The sequence below is a fragment of the Lissotriton helveticus genome, chromosome 5_1 (assembly GCF_964261635.1).
Source record: "Lissotriton helveticus chromosome 5_1, aLisHel1.1, whole genome shotgun sequence".
NCBI classification, from domain to species: domain Eukaryota; kingdom Metazoa; phylum Chordata; class Amphibia; order Caudata; family Salamandridae; genus Lissotriton; species Lissotriton helveticus.
This window is the reverse complement of record NC_136065.1, coordinates 618,142,632-618,161,513: the sequence shown is the minus strand read 5'-3', so window position 1 is coordinate 618,161,513 and position 18,882 is coordinate 618,142,632. Positions and strand designations below refer to the sequence as shown.

The following is an 18,882-nucleotide window of genomic DNA, read 5'->3' as shown; positions in this document are numbered from 1 at the left end:
GATTCTGAGAATCTGCCCGTTTGCGACCTGTTTTTTGCTTGATGCATCTGGGCCTAAGTGAGCCCCAGAAAACATAATAGTTGAGCACACTTTCTATTAGTTGCACAATTTAAAGCAGCTCTTCTTACAAATAAGCAGGCCTGCTCCTTACACTCTAGACTTTCGTCACATATTCCAATGTATGAATAATGACCATGTTAACATGCAGCAAGGCCTATATTGTTTGTAACATTAACAACAAATAAAAAAGCCATGCCACACATGTTACTCCACTTTGCCCGTATATCCTTTCATGGCATGGTTGCTGTTTCCACAAAGGCTGCCGGGCCCTAACCTCCCTGAGTAGTGTCTGACAAAGCCCATCCCCTGCTCGCCTGCTCTCTCATGATGCTGTGACGAGAGCAGGGCTCTTTCTTGAAACAGCGTCTTCAGATTCTGACCTTCCTTGTCAAAGTCACCTGAGCCGCAGAGGTGACCCAGAGTTGGTTGGGATGTTGCTACTGCTTGGGTGCAGTCTTGGAAAAGGTGAACTGACGTCAGAGGGACGTTGGTTACTGCAAAACTCAGCCTTTTTACCACCTTTACCATGCCGGTCACACGGCAAAGGACAGCAAACAGATATGAATATGAGGTTGCTCCTTGCGTCCCCCACTGTCCGCACGACAGGAGAAGGACTGGGGGAATGCTGAGCAGAGTGAGGGCTGAGTTGGGGGGAATCTGTGCAAGATGGGTCATAGAGCTTTAGGTCCTTCTATGCAGGTCAGGGACATCCTGGAGATGTAGTTTTGAGATTGTTAGGATGCCTGGGAAGCACTGTATTGCTTGACGTCATTATTGGTGGCAGGGGGTGTAGGCAGGCATGTGACATACCAGTGCTGCTTTGAATAACTTTATTCAGTTAAATAACTATCAAAGTACATACAACAAATAAAAACAACTTCAAACAATCAATTCACAGGAAAAAATAATGGGTCCTATATACACCAATGTTAAATAACTATCAAAGTACATACAACAAATAAAAACAACTTCAAACAATCAATTCACAGGAAAAAATAATGGGTCCTATATACACCAATACAGCCTCACTACAATTATCAAAAAACATTTCAATCAGTTCATTAAGATATTTATAATAGCTATAATGTACATCATTTCAACATTAACATTTCCCTCCAGGCAGTTTAAATACATTATAAAACACAATAAAACATCCCATAAAAAGTACAACTTACTAAAATATATGTTACTTCAAGTATCGACCACTCTGACCATTAGGTTCACTTTATAGTCATTTGTTTGAACCAGCAACAATTTCCCTCCCGTACATAAGCAATTCTATCTTCACATACAATATAAGGGCTGTGCAAATATACAAAAAAGTGACTGTGCATAGTGCGTAAAATACATGCAATTAACTGCAATACATAATGGAAAAAGATCAACCAACGAAACTCATTTTTCCAAAGCCTTTAGGATTTTTGCTCTCCTATACCACATTGCTTCTAAAAACTTACTTAGAGCAAATACTGTTTTTTGTGATGTATCACTTTTCAGGATCCTAAAGGCTTCTAGGTGGACTGCCTGTGGCCATCCTATGACACATGGGAACTATCCATTTACGGCGTATGTAAAAGTACTCCCTGCAAAAAAATAGTACATGCTTTTCGTCTTCAGGTGTCAGGTCGCAAATAGGGCAGATTTCAGTTTCTTGGTTTGCCAACCATTTGCTTGTAAGGATTCTCAGTGGTAAAATTCCATAACAAAATCTTATATACAAGTAAATCTAAAAAATCTTCAAATAGTGGAGAGTGCTTATGAGCCAAGAACGTAATAGTTGCAGTGCCATTGTAGGTATTCATAACAGATTGGTCATTCATATAAGCCCAATACCTACAAACAGAAATAGATTTAACCCAAAGAATTTCCCTGGCTCCTTGAAGGTTCATTACCTCTACCAGAGAGTCTTTAAAGACTATAAGTTCTGGTGTAGACCATAGTCGGATCCAATATACTAAAGTTTTCTAAATGTCCCGGTGAGCAACTCGTTTTATTCCAACATCAAGATACATGGGGATTAATGAGGTACTAGAAGGTAAACCTAATAGCCTTCTAAAAATGCTGTTCTCTGCAATGCTTAACAACTGTAAATTACCATAACCCCATATCTCGACCCATAAAGAGCGGCACCCTGAGCCGGTGCTCGGTAAACTTCCTCAGCAGGGAAAATAGCACTCGAATTAGTTTGATTATAAAACCTTAAAATGGCATTGGATCTGTGTTCAGTAATTAGTTTTGATTTCTCCGATTGGTTTGTCCACCCTAAATTGTCTTTAAGACTGACCCCCAAATAATCAAAACTATGTACTCTACCCAGGGCTTCAACTCCCTGCATGAATACTATGACTTCCTTTTTTCTTCTTTACAAAAACTATAAACTTAGTTTTGTTTATTTTCAGTTCTAAGCCTCTCAAATTACAAATTTTTTAAAATGTATCAATTCAAATTTGGAGGCCCGTTGGGGATTTAGATATGAGGGGGGAATCGTCAGCAAAAAGTAAAATAGGTATCTTTTTGTTATTCAAAACTGGAGAGTCATTTTTACAATTTTCTAGGGTGTCCACAACATCATTAATGTATGGAGAAAATAGGGTGGGCGCTAGCACACAGCCCTGGCGAACTCCTCACTCTATGGGAATACGATCCGTCAATTCTCCATTTGGACCCCAGCGGACCTGTGCAAATATATTCACAAGTAATCTACTTATTAAATGCACTAAGTTGGCCGGAGCACCAATGTTTATCAGGGCTTGCCAAAGGGCCGATCGTGGTATGAGATCAAAAGCCGCTCTAAGATCAATAAATGCCACGTAAAGTTGTTGTTTCTGAAGTAAAACATATTTCCAATATAAAACAATAAATCCAAAAATGTGATCTGTTTTACTAATTCTTGGTCTAAAACCTGCCTAGAAGGAGATCAAATCTCTTGTGTATCAACCCAATCCAAAAGTCTCATCAGGATTTGTTTCAAAAAAATCTTTTGGGCATTATTAATGAGGCTGATCGGTCTATATTTAGATGGCTCCCCATAATACAAGTGTTTCAGATGGTGTTCACTTTATTCCAAGTACATAACTCTTGGCGGTCACATTGGTTCCATGAAAGGCCTTGACTACTACAACCTCTGGCATGATTCTGGGTAGTGACTTTCAGATGGGGTGGGAGTGAACTTGGAATGTGGCGTGAGTTTGAAAATTAGAAATTGCTCTCTCATCAACTCAAAGTGCTCATGCCCCTCTTCTGGGTCTAAGGAATTTGCAGGTCGGCTGATGGGGCCATACCAGGGGCTTTCCTTCACCAGATTTCGTATATATCAAATAATAGGTTCACTGGGGGGGGGGGAACAATTGACTACGAACAAAACAAAATGAAATTGGGTTAGAGCCCGGATATAGTAAATATGACTTTTTGAATTTAAGTAAATGCACAAAACCTGAAAGGTAAATGAATAATAGAGATGTATGATACAATCCCAAAGGTTAAAAACATCAATTGACTTTTAAATCACAATTATAATTAATTTCAAAAGGCGGAGTGTACATATGGATACGGCGCAGTGAATAATTAGCGGGGTCTTGTAACTTCAAACAAGTATGTTCATGTTGCAGCCAGGCAACCCTACAATCCTGAATTCAAACGTTTAAAAATGTGAAAAGAGAAGGGAAGAGATTCCACTAAGTCATTCATCTAGTAAGGCCTTACCCACTCCTGTTTGGATTGAGAAACTGCTCCTTTGGCTTAATTCGGGCCCTAACAGGAAAGTGTCTCATTGATTACATCAGGGTTTTTCCAGTGGCTTTCGCATTCCGGCTCATGGGGTCTTACCTGTTCCACATTGCAAGAATTTACTGTCTGTGTATGCTCATCCAGGGGAGGAGGCCCTGAAGTTGGAGAAGGGGGGCATGTTAGGCAGGATCGCGGGCTATTTTACTGAGCCTCTGTTGTCTAATTTTGTTTGTTCCCCCTTCGGTGTGGTACCGAAAAAAGAGCCCGATCAGTTCAGGTTAATACTTAACTTCTCAGCACCTAAGGGCCTATCTGTCAACAACACGATCAACCCTGAACTGTGCTCATTGACTTAATCGGTTGACATGGCATTGGCTGGGTTCTGGGGCACTTTTAGCAAAGACAGACCTTGAGTCTGCATTTTGACTTCTTCCTGTTCATCCTGATAAGTTCCTCTTGCTTCGTTTTCAATATGGTGGTCATTATTTTTATGACAAATGTATGTCCGTCAATTAATCAATCAATCAATCTCAAGTTGTGGTATTGCATGTGATGCTTACACCACCTAGGTCACCTAGGTATCACCTCATGTTACAGTCTTCTTTTAAATCGCATCACTCACACATTGTTGACAGGCTTCATCATGGGTGGGGTTACACCTCCCAGTCCCAGCATAAACGTTGTTCCGCGGCAGTGGTTAATTTGTAAAGTGCCAGGCTCTCGTCAGGAGGCAGCTGGCGCCAGTCCATTTCTCCTGTTAGCGCCGCCTAAAACAGAACCAATTACTAACCATGAAAGTGGGGAGAGAGTATGGCCAGAACTGCCGACTTCGGCGCTTTGGAACCAGGTATGAATCTCAGCATCAGCTCAACATCCTGTGATTCTGGGCGAATCACGTAATCTCACCGTAAATGAATGTCCTTAACTGGTGCTCATGAAAAGTGCCAGTGTTGATGATTAAATGCCGGTCCTGAGCACCAGAAACCGGCGTCTCAAATTAAGACACATCTAATCTCATACTCTGTAGGTTTTATATGTTAATTTCTTGTTGCATGGACGGGATTTGCCACTGTTAACATTGTTTCTATATATCTAGTGTCAGAAAACAGATGTGGGAACATTCCTCTCCTGCAATCTCGGACCAGGTGGATCCTGCACTGAATTCAGCTGGTCTGGGATCGTGGGAGAGAAAGGTTGGGTCCAAGATGGCCCCAGCCTCAAATACCACTCCCTGTTGCTAGTGGCGGCAGGCACGGATCGGAGGTGGCAGGGCGGGAAGGTTTAGGCGGGAGGCTGGGGGAGGAAGAGGATCGAAAGTAATAAAACATTTCTCATCACCACGTCTCTCCTCGGTCTTTCGTCCTTGTCAGGAATGGAACAGGAAGCACCCAGACTCCCCTGACCAATCACAACACTGTAATGCAGCATTGTCATTGGTATGAGTGCTGTGGTTCGGCGCTCAGCCAGGGAATCAGAGCCTGGGCATGTTCTCCACCCAGGCTGTAATGCAGCCTGGATATAGTACATGTAAAGTGCGCGTGACTGTTTGGCCGGCCGGAGAGAGCCAGCCAATCAGTCATTGCGCACTCACATAGTGCCCACCACTCCCCCCCTGCTCTGACAGCAGAGCAGCCCCACTTCACCCTGCATAGACGCTGCAGTAGGTACAAATAAAATGATAATACGTTGAGATATTATCATTTTATTTTCCCTTTATTTCACTGCTAAAAAACAGTGGTCGACTCTCCTCGCCACTGCCTGTCGTGCAATAGTAGACTGTCAGTGTTGCGCTGATCATGTCATGGATTGCTCCCGACCTGCCCGTGAACACTAGATATAGGTGGGAAGGAAGTAATTGGCCAGGTTCCTGTGTGATCTCCTGCTACCCCTGCCTCTTTCCCAAAAGAGAGACCAGAGGTGTATAGGGGTCTGTGGGAATGAGATGCACAGGCTGCAAGGACTGCAATATGTGTATCATATGTTTGGTGCAGGTATGCATACAGGGATCTCTACTCTGTAATAAGAGCTCGTAAGAGGCAGGATGGAGACTTGCTAGATTAAAAGTTTGCTTCGGTTCGCTGTCAATGTTCATGACTACACAAGAAACATCCAACACACAAGGTGATGGAATAAATGCTTCCAATTTGTGTGGCAAGTGCTTAGGTTAGCATCCCAACCCATTATTCTTTCTCCCACCATGCTGCTCAGCTTGGATCCAGCCAGGCTGAAATCAGCCTTGACACTGCTCCTCATGGGAACAGTCCAGACCAAACTGCCAGACTAGGTCCTCACCGAACAAGAACACAAGCAACCTAGGACCAGTTTAGCCCTGTTAAGGGCTCATCAGCCTGGTATACCTTAGTTTCAGTGGCACAGTGAGCACTGGATCCAAGTCTGGGCATATGCTTGCCTCTTAGGGCGGTACATCCAACACACAAAATGTGATGGGAGGAATGCTTGCAATTTGTCAAACCACTGGCAATCACTTGTGGAAGCATTCCAACCCGTCATTCTTTTGCTCATCATACCACCTCAATTTAGTCCCAGCAGTATGCACATCATCCTTGACCCCGCTTCTTATGAAAACAGTCCAGCCTAAACTGCCATGCCAGGTCCTCACCAAACTGGAACACAAGCAAATTACGACCAGTTTCTCCCTGGTAAGGGTTAATCAGCCAGGTATAGCTTGGTTTAAGTGGCACAGTCAGCACGAGACCCATGTCTGGGCATACCCTTGCCACTTAGGGTGGTACTTCAAACACACAAAAGGTGAAGAAACGTGACTTTCTTAAAAGGTTAGTTTTCGTGTCAATTGGATTTTCAAAGTATGTTTTCGTACCTGCGGTGGGGCAATTTAAAAAGTTCGGTTTCAGTTGTGTATTGCTTTGTATTACACAATGGGCCAGATGTACTAACATTAGGAATACCAATTCCCTAATTACAATTCTCTCTGAATCGCAATTAGGAAATTGGTATTCATAATGTATGAAACTTTTTGAGTTTCATTTAGGTATTCCTTGTGGGTCACCAATTGACCTACTTCGTGAATATTAATTAGATAGGTTGCTGTTTGCGTCCCTTTAGGAATCACAGCCATCTCAGGGATGGTTGTGTGCTGAGGTCAGCAGACCACCACGTCTGTGATTACTTTTTTAGTAAAGCAGTGATTTTTTTAATGCAGCCTGTTTTCCTTGAAGAAAAACGGGATTTGTTTAAAAAGAAAAAAATGAAACCTGGAGAGTTTTTTTTTAAGAGGAGGCAGTGGTCCTTGGGACCACAGCCTCCTCTTAAAAAATATTATGATTTACGTTCTTACCAGCAGTTTTAAACTGGTGGTATAATATAACAGTTGTGCACCCAGAATTTGGTCGCAAAACAGTAATGGATACCATACCAATTCAGTATTTGGAAAGGACGCCCTAAGCATGCCCCTTCCAAATACTGAATCTCTAAATGTAAAATGCAATTCAGTAACAAGTTAATGAATCACATTTTGCATTGTTTTTTTTTAAGAGCATTTTCCCAGTTGCAAATGGCCCGATTCTGTGAATCTGCCCATTTGCGACAAGAAAAATGCTTTGTACATCTGGCCCTATATGTATACTCTCTTGAATATGAATGTCCCTAAATCTAGTTTACATCACTATCTTATTTACACACAGTTTAAGAGTGTTAACATCATACCCTCATACATGCACAAAGAAAAAGGACACTCATACACTAAATGAGACCAAATGAGCTCACTGAGAGCCCACCAAACAACATTTATTGCTAGTGAGGAGCACCCCTATGAGGAAGCATGTCATCAACATATGAGGGAGGGTATTGTATCCTTTTTAGGTCTCGGCCTGATCCAGCGCATGTGCTGCTATCGGCCGAGACCTTTAGTGGGGCTTTGAGAAATACTACTTTGTCGGCGATCAGCTCACTAGAACGCGCACAACAGCGGCACGCATGCGCATTATAGCGAGCTGATCGCCAGCAAAGTAGCATTTGCGGCGCGTCACCACTTGCGTTATGTTTTTTAATTTCATGCTTGTTATGTTTCTCTGTAAGTTACGTCAATTGGTAATATAGTATTATCTGTATTTCGATTTGTCTAGCAACGCTGTCCCACCTCTTGACATTGTAGCCATCATTAATAAATCAATATTGTGACATTTGTTGTGCGTAGATGCCCAAGATTTTAAGTCTGACGTTGTTCTATTAAATCCAGTCTCTAAAAACTATATTTTGATTCTGCGTTTCGGATGCGCTAGTTGTTTGCAGCTATGCGAGAGCTCGAGCCGAAAACATAATTACCCCTCGCTGCTACGGTATTTCAGAGAAGAAAATGAGGCCCTGTAAAACCCGGCCTCTGCGTAGGATTTGCATTAAGAAAGAAACGTAGGCTGCAGTTCACTCCTAGCACAATGTTATTTACTATCCGAATATACGTACATGCAAAAGCAAGCAGCGAATTTGCTAATAAGACAATTCATTAATAAGCAAAGGACGAGTTGCTTACCTTAAATACCATAAACGTTTAACTGGAAAATTATTTAAAAAAACGTCAGAAGTTCAAAAGAAAATCATCCACAGCAGGCTTTTTTTTGTTTTCTTTTTTTGTGGGGGGGGGGCTGCAGCATGTCCAGTTCTCTAAAATGTAGCAGTGCGGTGGAGACCAGCTCCACTCTAACGCCCTTCTCTCCACCGAAGACAGTGACAGCTGATTTTATTTTAGCAAGCATGTAAAAGGTGGAACTTGGCGACTATTTTTAGGCACTGAGGCCTGTAAGTTCCCTGGTTGTGTGAGTCAACTACTGCTTCTAGAAGCTGGTCTCGAGAGGCCCACTGCGAAATGAATGCTCCTATTCAGGTCTGGTCAGTCCTCACAAAGATCACGGATATTATGATTCAACAAAAATGTTTCATTATTTTAATTTTCTGAAAAATGGAAAGCTACATTAAATATGCACAGAGAATACGAACACTGCCAGGTGCCCAAATCATTGAAACTTCAACTCACCGTTGTGTTTTTTACCAACATGCCTGCTATATCAATCTTCTGAGAAAGAAGGCTGGCTGGAAAGACATGACATCACCATAAGATGTCTTCCATAAAGTGCTCAATGCTCAAAGTGTTGTGTAAGGACATGCACCGCACTAACCAATGAGAGAAAACTATGGGTGCTCACTCCTCAGCGAAAGTGTATGTGCACACAAATTCCCCTCTCTGCCCCTTCCCCCACGAATCATTAACTCCTCACGCACCTCCTCCCTCAGTAAGGGGGCCTTTCAGCATCCTCGAGCAAAGAACCCCGCGAAAAGCCCATTATGCCTTTAATATGAAGTGTTTTGCCCCCTCCTTCCGTAGGCCACGCCTGCACACGAGCCCCTGCACATGGCAGTCCCATCCGAACACTAGGCTGTGCTTTTTCTTGCACCACCTGCAGTTGGAGAGCCCGGTCTGTGGTGGTTTCACAGCCTTCAAAAGGCCCCAGGGCATTGTGCTAGATGTAATCCTTGCAGTTTTTCATGTATAATCTTCATCCTATTCCTAAAATAATCATCGATTGCCAATAAATTAATGTCATCTCCGTTTATTTAAACAGTGCGTGAAATATTGCAGACTAGCTCCAGCTATGGTTAGGCGTCTGCAAACAGCTTTAATGAAAGAGAAACGTCATGATTTCAAGAGATTACTCACTAATAATGCAACGCTAATATGTGTTTAAATGAAACTAGATTCCCTAGGTAAATTTATCAGGATTGTACTACTAAAATGAAGTCTATGCATGTGTATCTGTGCATGCGTGTCTACATGGATATGTCTGATTATGCGTGGGTATGTCTGTGTTTTTTATGTGGTGTGTGATTTTCTATGCATGGGTATGTCCGTGTGCATTTTTAGGTCTCGCCTTTACCATTCCGAAGGAATGGGAAATGGCGAGAATTCAAGTGCTCGAACTGATTGTGAAACCACCGCTTTTTTTCGTGGCGTTTTCTTCGAGTGCACGTGGCCACAGGCACGCGCTTTTGGCCCATACACTTTCATGGCCATCTGTTCCTCAATGTCCCTCCCACCCTTCGTTTGATCTTGCCGCGAGTTCAGGCTAATGGCCCTCCCCCCTCCCCCAGCACAGAGCGCGCATCGCGGCCGCACAGCACATCAAAGGGCTTCTCCCAGCGTGTGCTGTGCGGCTTCTCCTCCCCTAATTATGTGGCCGGCCGTACTTGTGTTTCCCGGCCGCTTCCCGGCCACTCTTGTATTTAATTAGCAGCAGCAGCATTTCTCCTGCGCCAGGCCACATCAAAGGCTCTGTGCCACTTTCACCCACACAGCAACACTTACAGACACGCAACGCCACTCACACCCACGCAAGCCCACTATCATCCACGCAACGCCACTCACACACGCAACGCCACTCACACACGCAACGCCACTCACACACGCAACGCCACTCACACACGCAACGCCACTCACACACGCAACGCCACTCACACATGCAACCCCACTCACACATGCAACGCCACTCACACATGCAACGCCACTCGCACACGCAACGCCACTCGCACACGCAACGCCACTCGCACACGCAACGCCACTCGCACACGCAACGCCACTCACACACGTAACGCCACTCACACACGCAACGCCACTCACACACGCAACGCCACTCACACACGCAAATCCAACCATCCACGCAACGCCACTCACACACGCAACGCCACTCACACACGCAACGCCACTCACACACGCAACGCCACTCACACATTGTGGGTGCAGATTGTGGGTGCAGATTCAGAGTGCAGATTCAGAGTGCAGATTCAGAGTGCAGATTCAGAGTGCAGATTCAGAGTGCAGATTGTGGGTGCAGATTGTGGGTGCAGATTGTGAGTGCAGATTCAGAGTGCAGATTCAGAGTGCAGATTCAGAGTGCAGATTCAGAGTGCAGATTGTGGGTGCAGATTGTGGATGCAGATTGTGGGTGCAGAATGTGGGTGCAGATTGTGGGTGCAGATTGTGGGTGCAGATTCAGAGTGCAGATTCAGAGTGCAGATTCAGAGTGCAGATTCAGAGTGCAGATTCAGAGTGCAGATTCAGAGTGCAGATTGTGGGTGCAGATTGTGGGTGCAGATTGTGGGTGCAGATTGTGGGTGCAGATTCAGAGTGCAGATTCAGAGTGCAGATTCAGAGTGCAGATTCAGAGTGCAGATTCAGAGTGCAGATTCAGGGTGCAGATTGTGGGTGCAGATTGTGGGTGCAGATTCAGAGTGCAGATTCAGAGTGCAGATTCAGGGTGCAGATTGTGGGTGCAGATTGTGGGTGCAGATTGTGGGTGCAGATTGTGGGTGCAGATTGTGGGTGCAGATTCAGAGTTCAGATTCAGAGTGCAGATCCAGAGTGCAGATCCAGAGTGCAGATCCAGAGTGCAGATCCAGAGTGCAGATCCAGAGTGCAGATCCAGAGTGCAGATTGTGGGTGCAGATCCAGAGTGCAGATTGTGGGTGCAGATTGTGGGTGCAGATTGTGGGTGCAGATTGTGGGTGCAGATTGTGGGTGCAGATTCAGAGTGCAGATTCAGAGTGCAGATTGTGGGTGCAGATTGTGGGTGCAGATTGTGGGTGCAGATTCAGAGTGCAGATTCAGAGTGCAGATTCAGAGTGCAGATTCAGAGTGCAGATTGTGGGTGGAGATTGTGGGTGGAGATTGTGGGTGCAGATTCAGGGTGCAGATTGTGGGTGCAGATTGTGGGTGCAGATTCAGAGTGCAGATTCAGGGTGCAGATTCAGGGTGCAGATTCAGGGTGCAGATTGTGGGTGCAGATTCAGGGTGCAGATTCAGGGTGCAGATTGTGGGTGCAGATTCAGAGTGCAGATTCAGAGTGCAGATTCAGAGAAAACTCAGCAGCACCACCACCATTGCAATGCAATAGGTCTCGTTTTAACGCAAATTTAAGCTATAGGCCTTGTAAATGACAAAGCCTTTTATTTATGTTCCAAAAACCAGAACGCAAAAATAAGGACATTATCATTTACAATGCTAATAGTTCAGACTCGCGTTATTGCGAGACCTATTGCATTTCCAATGCTTGTTGTTTGCTGGTATTTTGTGGTACGAATGTTTGTGTCTGTATGTGTTTGTGTGTGCCAGTGTACCGTCTCTGTTTTAGTTACTATGGTGCAGTGTCCCTCGTCCCAAGTCTAATGCACTCCGGAAGTGAGTCCACCTTATGAGGCAGACTCCCCGTTCCCCACATCATAAACATATTTCTAGCCTATACAAGAGTACAACAGGCTCCTTGGACACACACTGGAGCGCTTTCAGATAAGTCATCTAGGGGCAGATTTACACTTTTGTGACGCAGCGGCGGCGCAAAAGATGCGCCATGGTGCAGGGTATTTATAACGTGATGCATCTCCCAGATGCGTCACGTTGTAAAGCCCTGCGCCAGAAGAGGCGTACCATCGCAGGGGGAGGCGTTCCGGCGCAGGAACGCCACCCAAAAGTGGCTGAGTGAAATCTACAAGATTTCACTCAGTCACTTTTGGGCCCATGCTGCGTCAAAACCCTGTGCCTGCTTGAAGCAGGCGTAAGGATTGACGCAGCATTGTGCATATAGGGCCCCCCTGATCATTGCTGGAGCTGCGTCGCGCTTGCGACGTAACTCCAGCAATGCGCCACTTTCACGGCACAGATGCGTGCCGCATCTGTGCCGTTTTTGTCCCATGGTGAGCCGCATTGGAAATGCGGCGCATCAAGGGTGGTGGAGCTGCGGCGCACAATTACTGGCGCATCGCTGCCGATATGCAGGGATGCGCCAGTAATTGTAAATCTGCTCCCAAGTTGCTGTTTTGCACTCTCGTAGTTTACCATGCAAGGTCCAGACTTGGACAGCCAATGTAAAGAATGCCCACCATATGATGTGAGGCTTTCTGGATGGCAAGACGAGGCCAGCAGATACCAGAGGTGCCTACTAGCTGCCAGTGATACTGCTTTCTCATCAGGTATGACGTCATGCCACTCTCCTATACCCCACTCCAACTCTATGCCACTACACTTCACTCTACTCTACTTTACTCTATGCAACTCTACTCTATGCCACACTGTGACACTCTACTCCACTCCACGCCAATTTAGGTCACTCTACTCCACTCTATGCCATTCTACTCCATTCTATGCCACTCTTCTGTACGTCACTCCACTCTACGTCACTGTAGGCCACTTCATGCCACTCTATTCTATGCCAACCCACTCTATTCTATGCCAATTCACCCTACTCTATGCCAATTCACCATAGTCCACACCACTCTGCTCTACAAAATACCACTCTACTCTTTTCCACGCTGCTCTATTCCACTCCACTCTACTCTATGCCACTCTAGGTCACTCTACTCTACTCCACCTTATCCCACTCTACTCCAAGCCATGCCACTCTACTCTACACCAATCCACTGTACTCTATACCACTCTACTCTATGTCACTCACCTCTATGCCACTCCCCTCTACTCTATGCCACTCTACGCGACTCAATACTACTCTACTCCACACCACGCCATGCCACTCTGCACCAGTCTACACTACTCTATGCCATTACATGTCACTCTACGCAACCCTACTCTACACCATTTCACTCCCCCCTACGCCACTCAACTCTGCGCTAGTCCACTCAGTGCCATTCCACTCTATGCCACTAGACTCTGCAATATCGCTCACAAGGTGTATTGTTTACAATTGGGGATTGAAGCCTACTCATTGCTTAACATTTGTTGGCTTCCTTTTTAGGTCGAGGACCGTCGCACTGCGAAGCAGTGGGCGGAGTCTGAAGAATTTATGTTTTTAGGTTAGGGGGGCTTGAACCCGCCCCTCTCCTCCATTAGCTGGCTTCCTAAACGGAGGCCAGCCATTGGAGTAGAGGGGCGTCACTCCATTCAAGCCCCGTCTCTTTCGGATTTGGGGGCGTGTTTTTTGCGTTCTTTCGCCCTGTGACGTCATCCGTCACTCAGAACGCAAAAAACACGCCCCCGATTCCAAAAATTGCGGACGTTTGCGGCCGCCATTTTTTTTTGGGTTGTTGTTGTTGGCAGGAACAGCCTCGCTGCCACTCCGGGTTAGTGCCGTTTTTCGTGCCTTCTGCCCCCTGATTGTGCCGTTTTTCATGCCTTCTGCCCCCTGATTGTGCCGTTTGTCATCCTGCTTGTGCCTCTGCAATACTCATGCACACGCCAGGCCGCGCACCTCTCTCCCCAATGCCCCCGCTTCTACAAACAAGCGCTTTGTGCTGAGTTGTGGCACGCGCATCTCTTGAGGGGAGCTGTTCGCAGAGGTGGTACAAAGGGTGCGTGCAGTGGCTGCCGGGCGCTATTTATGTGTTCACCATTGGCGTGACTGGCAGAACCGCTCGGTGCCCCTCAGAGGCACTACCATTAGAGGGTGCCCTTCACTGGTCCCCTTAGCAGTTCGGGACTCCGCATTAGACAGCAGTGCTATCTCTCTGGGTGGGGTAACGCTTAGACTAGTTAAAGTGTTTCCTCTCAGAAGCAGCAGAACGATCTTTCATTGTGAATTGCTGTTCCATGAAGTAAGTGGCAGCGCTACCTTTACTTGTAACAACTAATGCTGTCATTCTCAGCAGCACACAGCAGAGCTATCTCCACGTGTGGCATCTGGCGCCACAAGACGGGCTGTTCTGTAGTGTACACTATGTAAATTAACTCACTCACTTATGTTATTTGTAAAACATGGAATGCCTTGGATGTTTGTACAGGATTTGCACCCATATAACAACCAATCGCTATTTATATCTTATTCTCTTTGATTTTCATTTGCACTTTTTCACTCTACTTTTTTTTAACACCCGTTTTACAGTACGATATTTTGTTCCCACTTTAATATCAGCAGGAAGCTGAACATTACATAGCACATCAAGATGCATAGAAAGTTTTATTTTTTTTATGTGGTCTTGTGATCATGAGTTTAGGTGTCTCTGAGATTTTAATTGCCATAGAGGTGATGCAGTAACGTGTGGAATACTGGAGGTTGGTAGTTGTATTGCGAGTCTTGGTAACACGAGAGCACCAGCAGTGCTCGGCTGCCTTTATTGATTAGTGCTCTGCATAGCAGACCTGATGGTTTTTCGCCATCATGACCAGTGGTACAATATATGCGTTCCTCAGACACCATCTCCAATACATGCCTTGGCTACTCGGCGCTTTGTAGTTTAACAGGTAAGTAAACATTTAAATAAATAAAACGAATTTCGTTGCGAGCACTGCGTGCATTTGGTGATGCAGTGCACGCAACGAAATTCGTTTTATTTATTTAAATGTTTACTTACCTGTTAAGGTCCGTAATCCATACATTACTACCCCTCACCCTGCCCCTCCCCCAACCCACGTCACCGCCCAGCAGATACTCCCACTACCGGCCACCGCTGCTCCACTCTACGTTAACTGTATTATGAGTGGCCCTTTTTCCGATCCCTGTGCAAACAGGTGTTTGCCCAAGGATTGTAATTACAGGTTTATCAGTAAGTACCACAATGCCACATTTTTCCCTGGGTGCAGCTTGATCAGTAAGGCTTGGGGGAAGGGTGGGGGGGGGCAGGGGCTGAGCTTCAAATTTTCCAACAATCACGCTGACATATCATGATAATCACAGTCGGAGAATCAGCGCATGAGAGGGCTTAAGGGCCAGTGGGGAAGGCAAAGAGGGGCCGTCTGTGACAGGGTACTTAAAACACAATATTTTGTAAAAATAACCATGTTTTAAGCCCTTTAAAACAGACAGAAAGAGAGAAACCATGTGTTTGTGTGTGCGTGCCTATGTGTGCGTTCGCGTGTGTGTGCGTGTGTGGGTGCGTGTGTGTGTGTGTGTGTATTTAAAAATCCCAGATGAAACCAGACAGACATTTTGCCGTACCCGACTAAAAACTCCTATGCCAAACCTTTTTATTAAATAGTACATTAATTAGGGGGTGTAACTCCCCAAACAACCCCCTGAAGCTACGTCGCAGCCAGGGTGAATTTTGCAGGCCAAACCCGCTGAAATGTTCCATGTCATAATGTCCGGTAAATTCGAGTACATGTGGATTTTGGTGTGGAACTGGAAGGCAATAAACACACGTCATTGATCCGGATGGGGAAACCTCATGTTGCCCGTTATTTATCGGACCTGGTCAATTTGCGGTATATTTGGTACTTTTTAGCAGCAGACAAAATGCTGGGGAGAGGATGTGGCATTAGGGTTAGAGCTGCCGACTCTGAAGCTGGGGAAGCAGGGTCCCGCCTCGGCGTCTACTCCGCATCCTGTGATTCTGGGCAAATCAAAAATGAATTTGTCCTTGTGTAACGTAACTGGTGCTCATGTAAAGCGCTCCAATTCCTTCCGGGCGAGTTCTCTACATAAATATGCCCCCCCACCCCAAAAAAAATTTGAAAGCTAGGCTGAGAGCACATTCCTCACAATATTCTCCAATCTTTCCCATGTGCACCTGTCAAAAGTGTTGCAATTAGCTGTGCTATGTGTCTTTTCACTAGTGCAGTTATTAGCCTTAACGGTTTCCCGCACAGAAGCCGATCCGAGTCGTTGAGCACTGGACAGTTCCACACAAGATTTGTTGGCGCATTGTTTATTTTATACTATCAACGATGCTGCATGTTAAACATCTAACTTTTCTTCAAATATATGATTTTAGACAGAAATATGTTACTGTCAGAAAGTATGTGTGACAGTTCGTGTTTTGCAAACATCCATTCCTGTAGTTAAGTCCCCTGAAGCGAAAAAAAAAGTATATTCACTGAATAAAAGTAAAAGGTAAAAGTTAAAGAGTTGATTGATGGTTCCCGCTCATTCCTGACTTGCAGCATTACCAGGAACTACAACGCCCCCTCCTTTCTTCTCTCCCCCTCCTCCCCTCTCCCCCATCCACCCCCTTTACTTAATGTTTATGACACACTGTTTAGCTGGTAACAGATGCCGGGGGCACTGACACAAGCCTGAGCTAATATCACATTAACGAGCGGCTCTTTCCCACACTCTGATCTTTTGTGTCAAGCCCCAGATGTCCCCCCCCCCCCCTGTAATGTGCCACACTTCTATTGTTCCTGCCGCTCTCTGATTGGCTGCTGAGTGTGGGAACCTCTCTCCAGCCCCAGACCCACACATTACCCTGCAGGCGGAGGGGGATAAATAGGGCAGGAGGGAGTGAGCTCTTCAGACACCGATCACTGTGGGTTCACTGCAGAGACCCCTCTCTTCACCCCACACCGGGCAAGATGGCGCCTTTCAGCCCCGAGAGGAAATATGAAGAGGAGCGCGAGGAGAGAGACATTAGAAAGGTAAGAACCAGGAAAATATTATTTAAGATCTATATTCATATTTTTATTATAGAGAAATAATACTACGTACAAAACAGCGATTTGTATTTATTACTTTATATTAGTATACGCTGTTTATTCATGTTATCGTATTAGTGTACCTCTAAAGTAGCATTGTTAGTTAAATTTTGAAAAAGTAGAATATCTTCTAACAGACAAGTCTCCTAGTTTGTTCTGATAAAATAAAAAATCCACATTTTGCCTCTGCAGCTGAGGAAGCCAGCGGTGGAGAAGTTGAGGAGAGATCGCATCAACAGCAGCATTGAGCAGCTGAGGATGTTACTGCAGAGAGAGTTTGAGGAACATGAACTTCCGCCCAAAGCAGAGAAAGCGGATATCCTGGAAATGGCCGTGACGTACCTGGCTCAGCGCGTGCAGACACCGGCACCAGGTGAGAGCTCGTGACATCAGTTTGGCTTTTTAAGTGATGAAGTGTGAAGTTTGGGTACAGACAGCTGCATGTGGTGAAGGTGGTGCGGGGCAAGTGAGGGTGGTGTTTTTCTAGCTAATGAGGGGTTTAAACCGCAGTGGGTGAACTTTGCAGTTACCTGTTTGCGTGGGTGTCTGTGTGGGGGGGGGGCGGGGTTAGTTCCTCACGGTGCAGATATCTAACTGTTGATAGTCGTATTGGGGTGGTACTCGAACAGGCCTATGGCTTTTAAATATCTCTATTTCTAGTGCCTTTTTACGAAAGTAAACTCGTGTTTTAAACGCAGGAATATCAGCATTACCCGTAGATCTATTGCAGCAATCAGAGGAAAGCAACATTCTTTAAAGAGCTTTAATTAAAACAAATATGTCTCTGTTCACTTCCTGCTGTGAGACTGAACAACTATTAACCCCTCGTCTCTCCCTGCAGCCGCGGCCTCCAGTGAAGGTCACTCCCGGTGCCTCCAGGACTCTCTGCTCTTCCTCTCCCTCCACGGAGCCCCCGCAGAGACCCGGATGAAGATGCTGCGGGCCCTCCATAGACCTGCGGCTGCAGCAGAGGCGGTGTGTCCTTCTCGGCCTCCGTCCTGTCCCAGCAGCACTAAAGAGCCCGCCCAGGACAGCCCCAGAGCCCCGTGGAGACCCTGGTAATGCGGGGGCGCGGCCTGGACTTTTCTTCGGACTTCTTTCGAGGCCTCGGTCCGCTGTGATGGAGAATATTCATTCTCGAGTCTGGAGCGCGCCTGCTGGGCAGGGGAGTTTACTGCACTCCAAGGAGCCACTTAGAGTGACGAGCGAGTGTATATCCTCGTAGGATGGACAATGTGTGATTATTATATACAGACAGGATGGACATTGAGGGGACGTTATACCCTCAGAGGATGGAGTGTGAATAGTATATTGTTATAAGATGCACAGTGCACAAATACGTTATCCTTATAGGATGGAAAAGTGTGTGTAATAACTTAATTCATTGCTTAAGAACAAAATGAAAAGTTATTCTCCAAATGTGACTTCCTTTTTAGAAGCAACGTTTTATGATCAATTCGGAATGTATGTGGATTTCACGACAATAGCAGGATCCATAATTGATAATATGGCATATCTCTTGGCTGTCTTCCGGTAATTCGCAGCATTGCACACATACTGAATAAATTACATGCACATCTGACTAACATCTTCAACAGGAGGAGTCCTGTGAGCATTGTCTAAATGATGTGCGGATTAGTTCACAAACCTGCAGCGCCCCCTAACACGTCTGTGAAATATGAGGGTCTTAGATCGCCGCCCTGTTGTCCATCAGT

General features: G+C 45.5%; 1 protein-coding gene across 1 annotated transcript; it reads left to right on the top strand.

Moving 5' to 3' along the window:
- The first annotated feature begins 17,047 nt into the window (after positions 1–17,047).
- LOC144753289 (transcription factor HES-5-like) lies at positions 17,048–18,229 on the top strand. Its single transcript, XM_078641025.1, has 3 exons — positions 17,048–17,110; positions 17,360–17,540; positions 18,009–18,229. Exons 1-3 carry the CDS (start codon positions 17,048–17,050, stop codon positions 18,227–18,229), a joined length of 465 nt encoding a protein of 154 aa, XP_078497151.1.
- Positions 18,230–18,882: the final 653 nt, after the last annotated feature.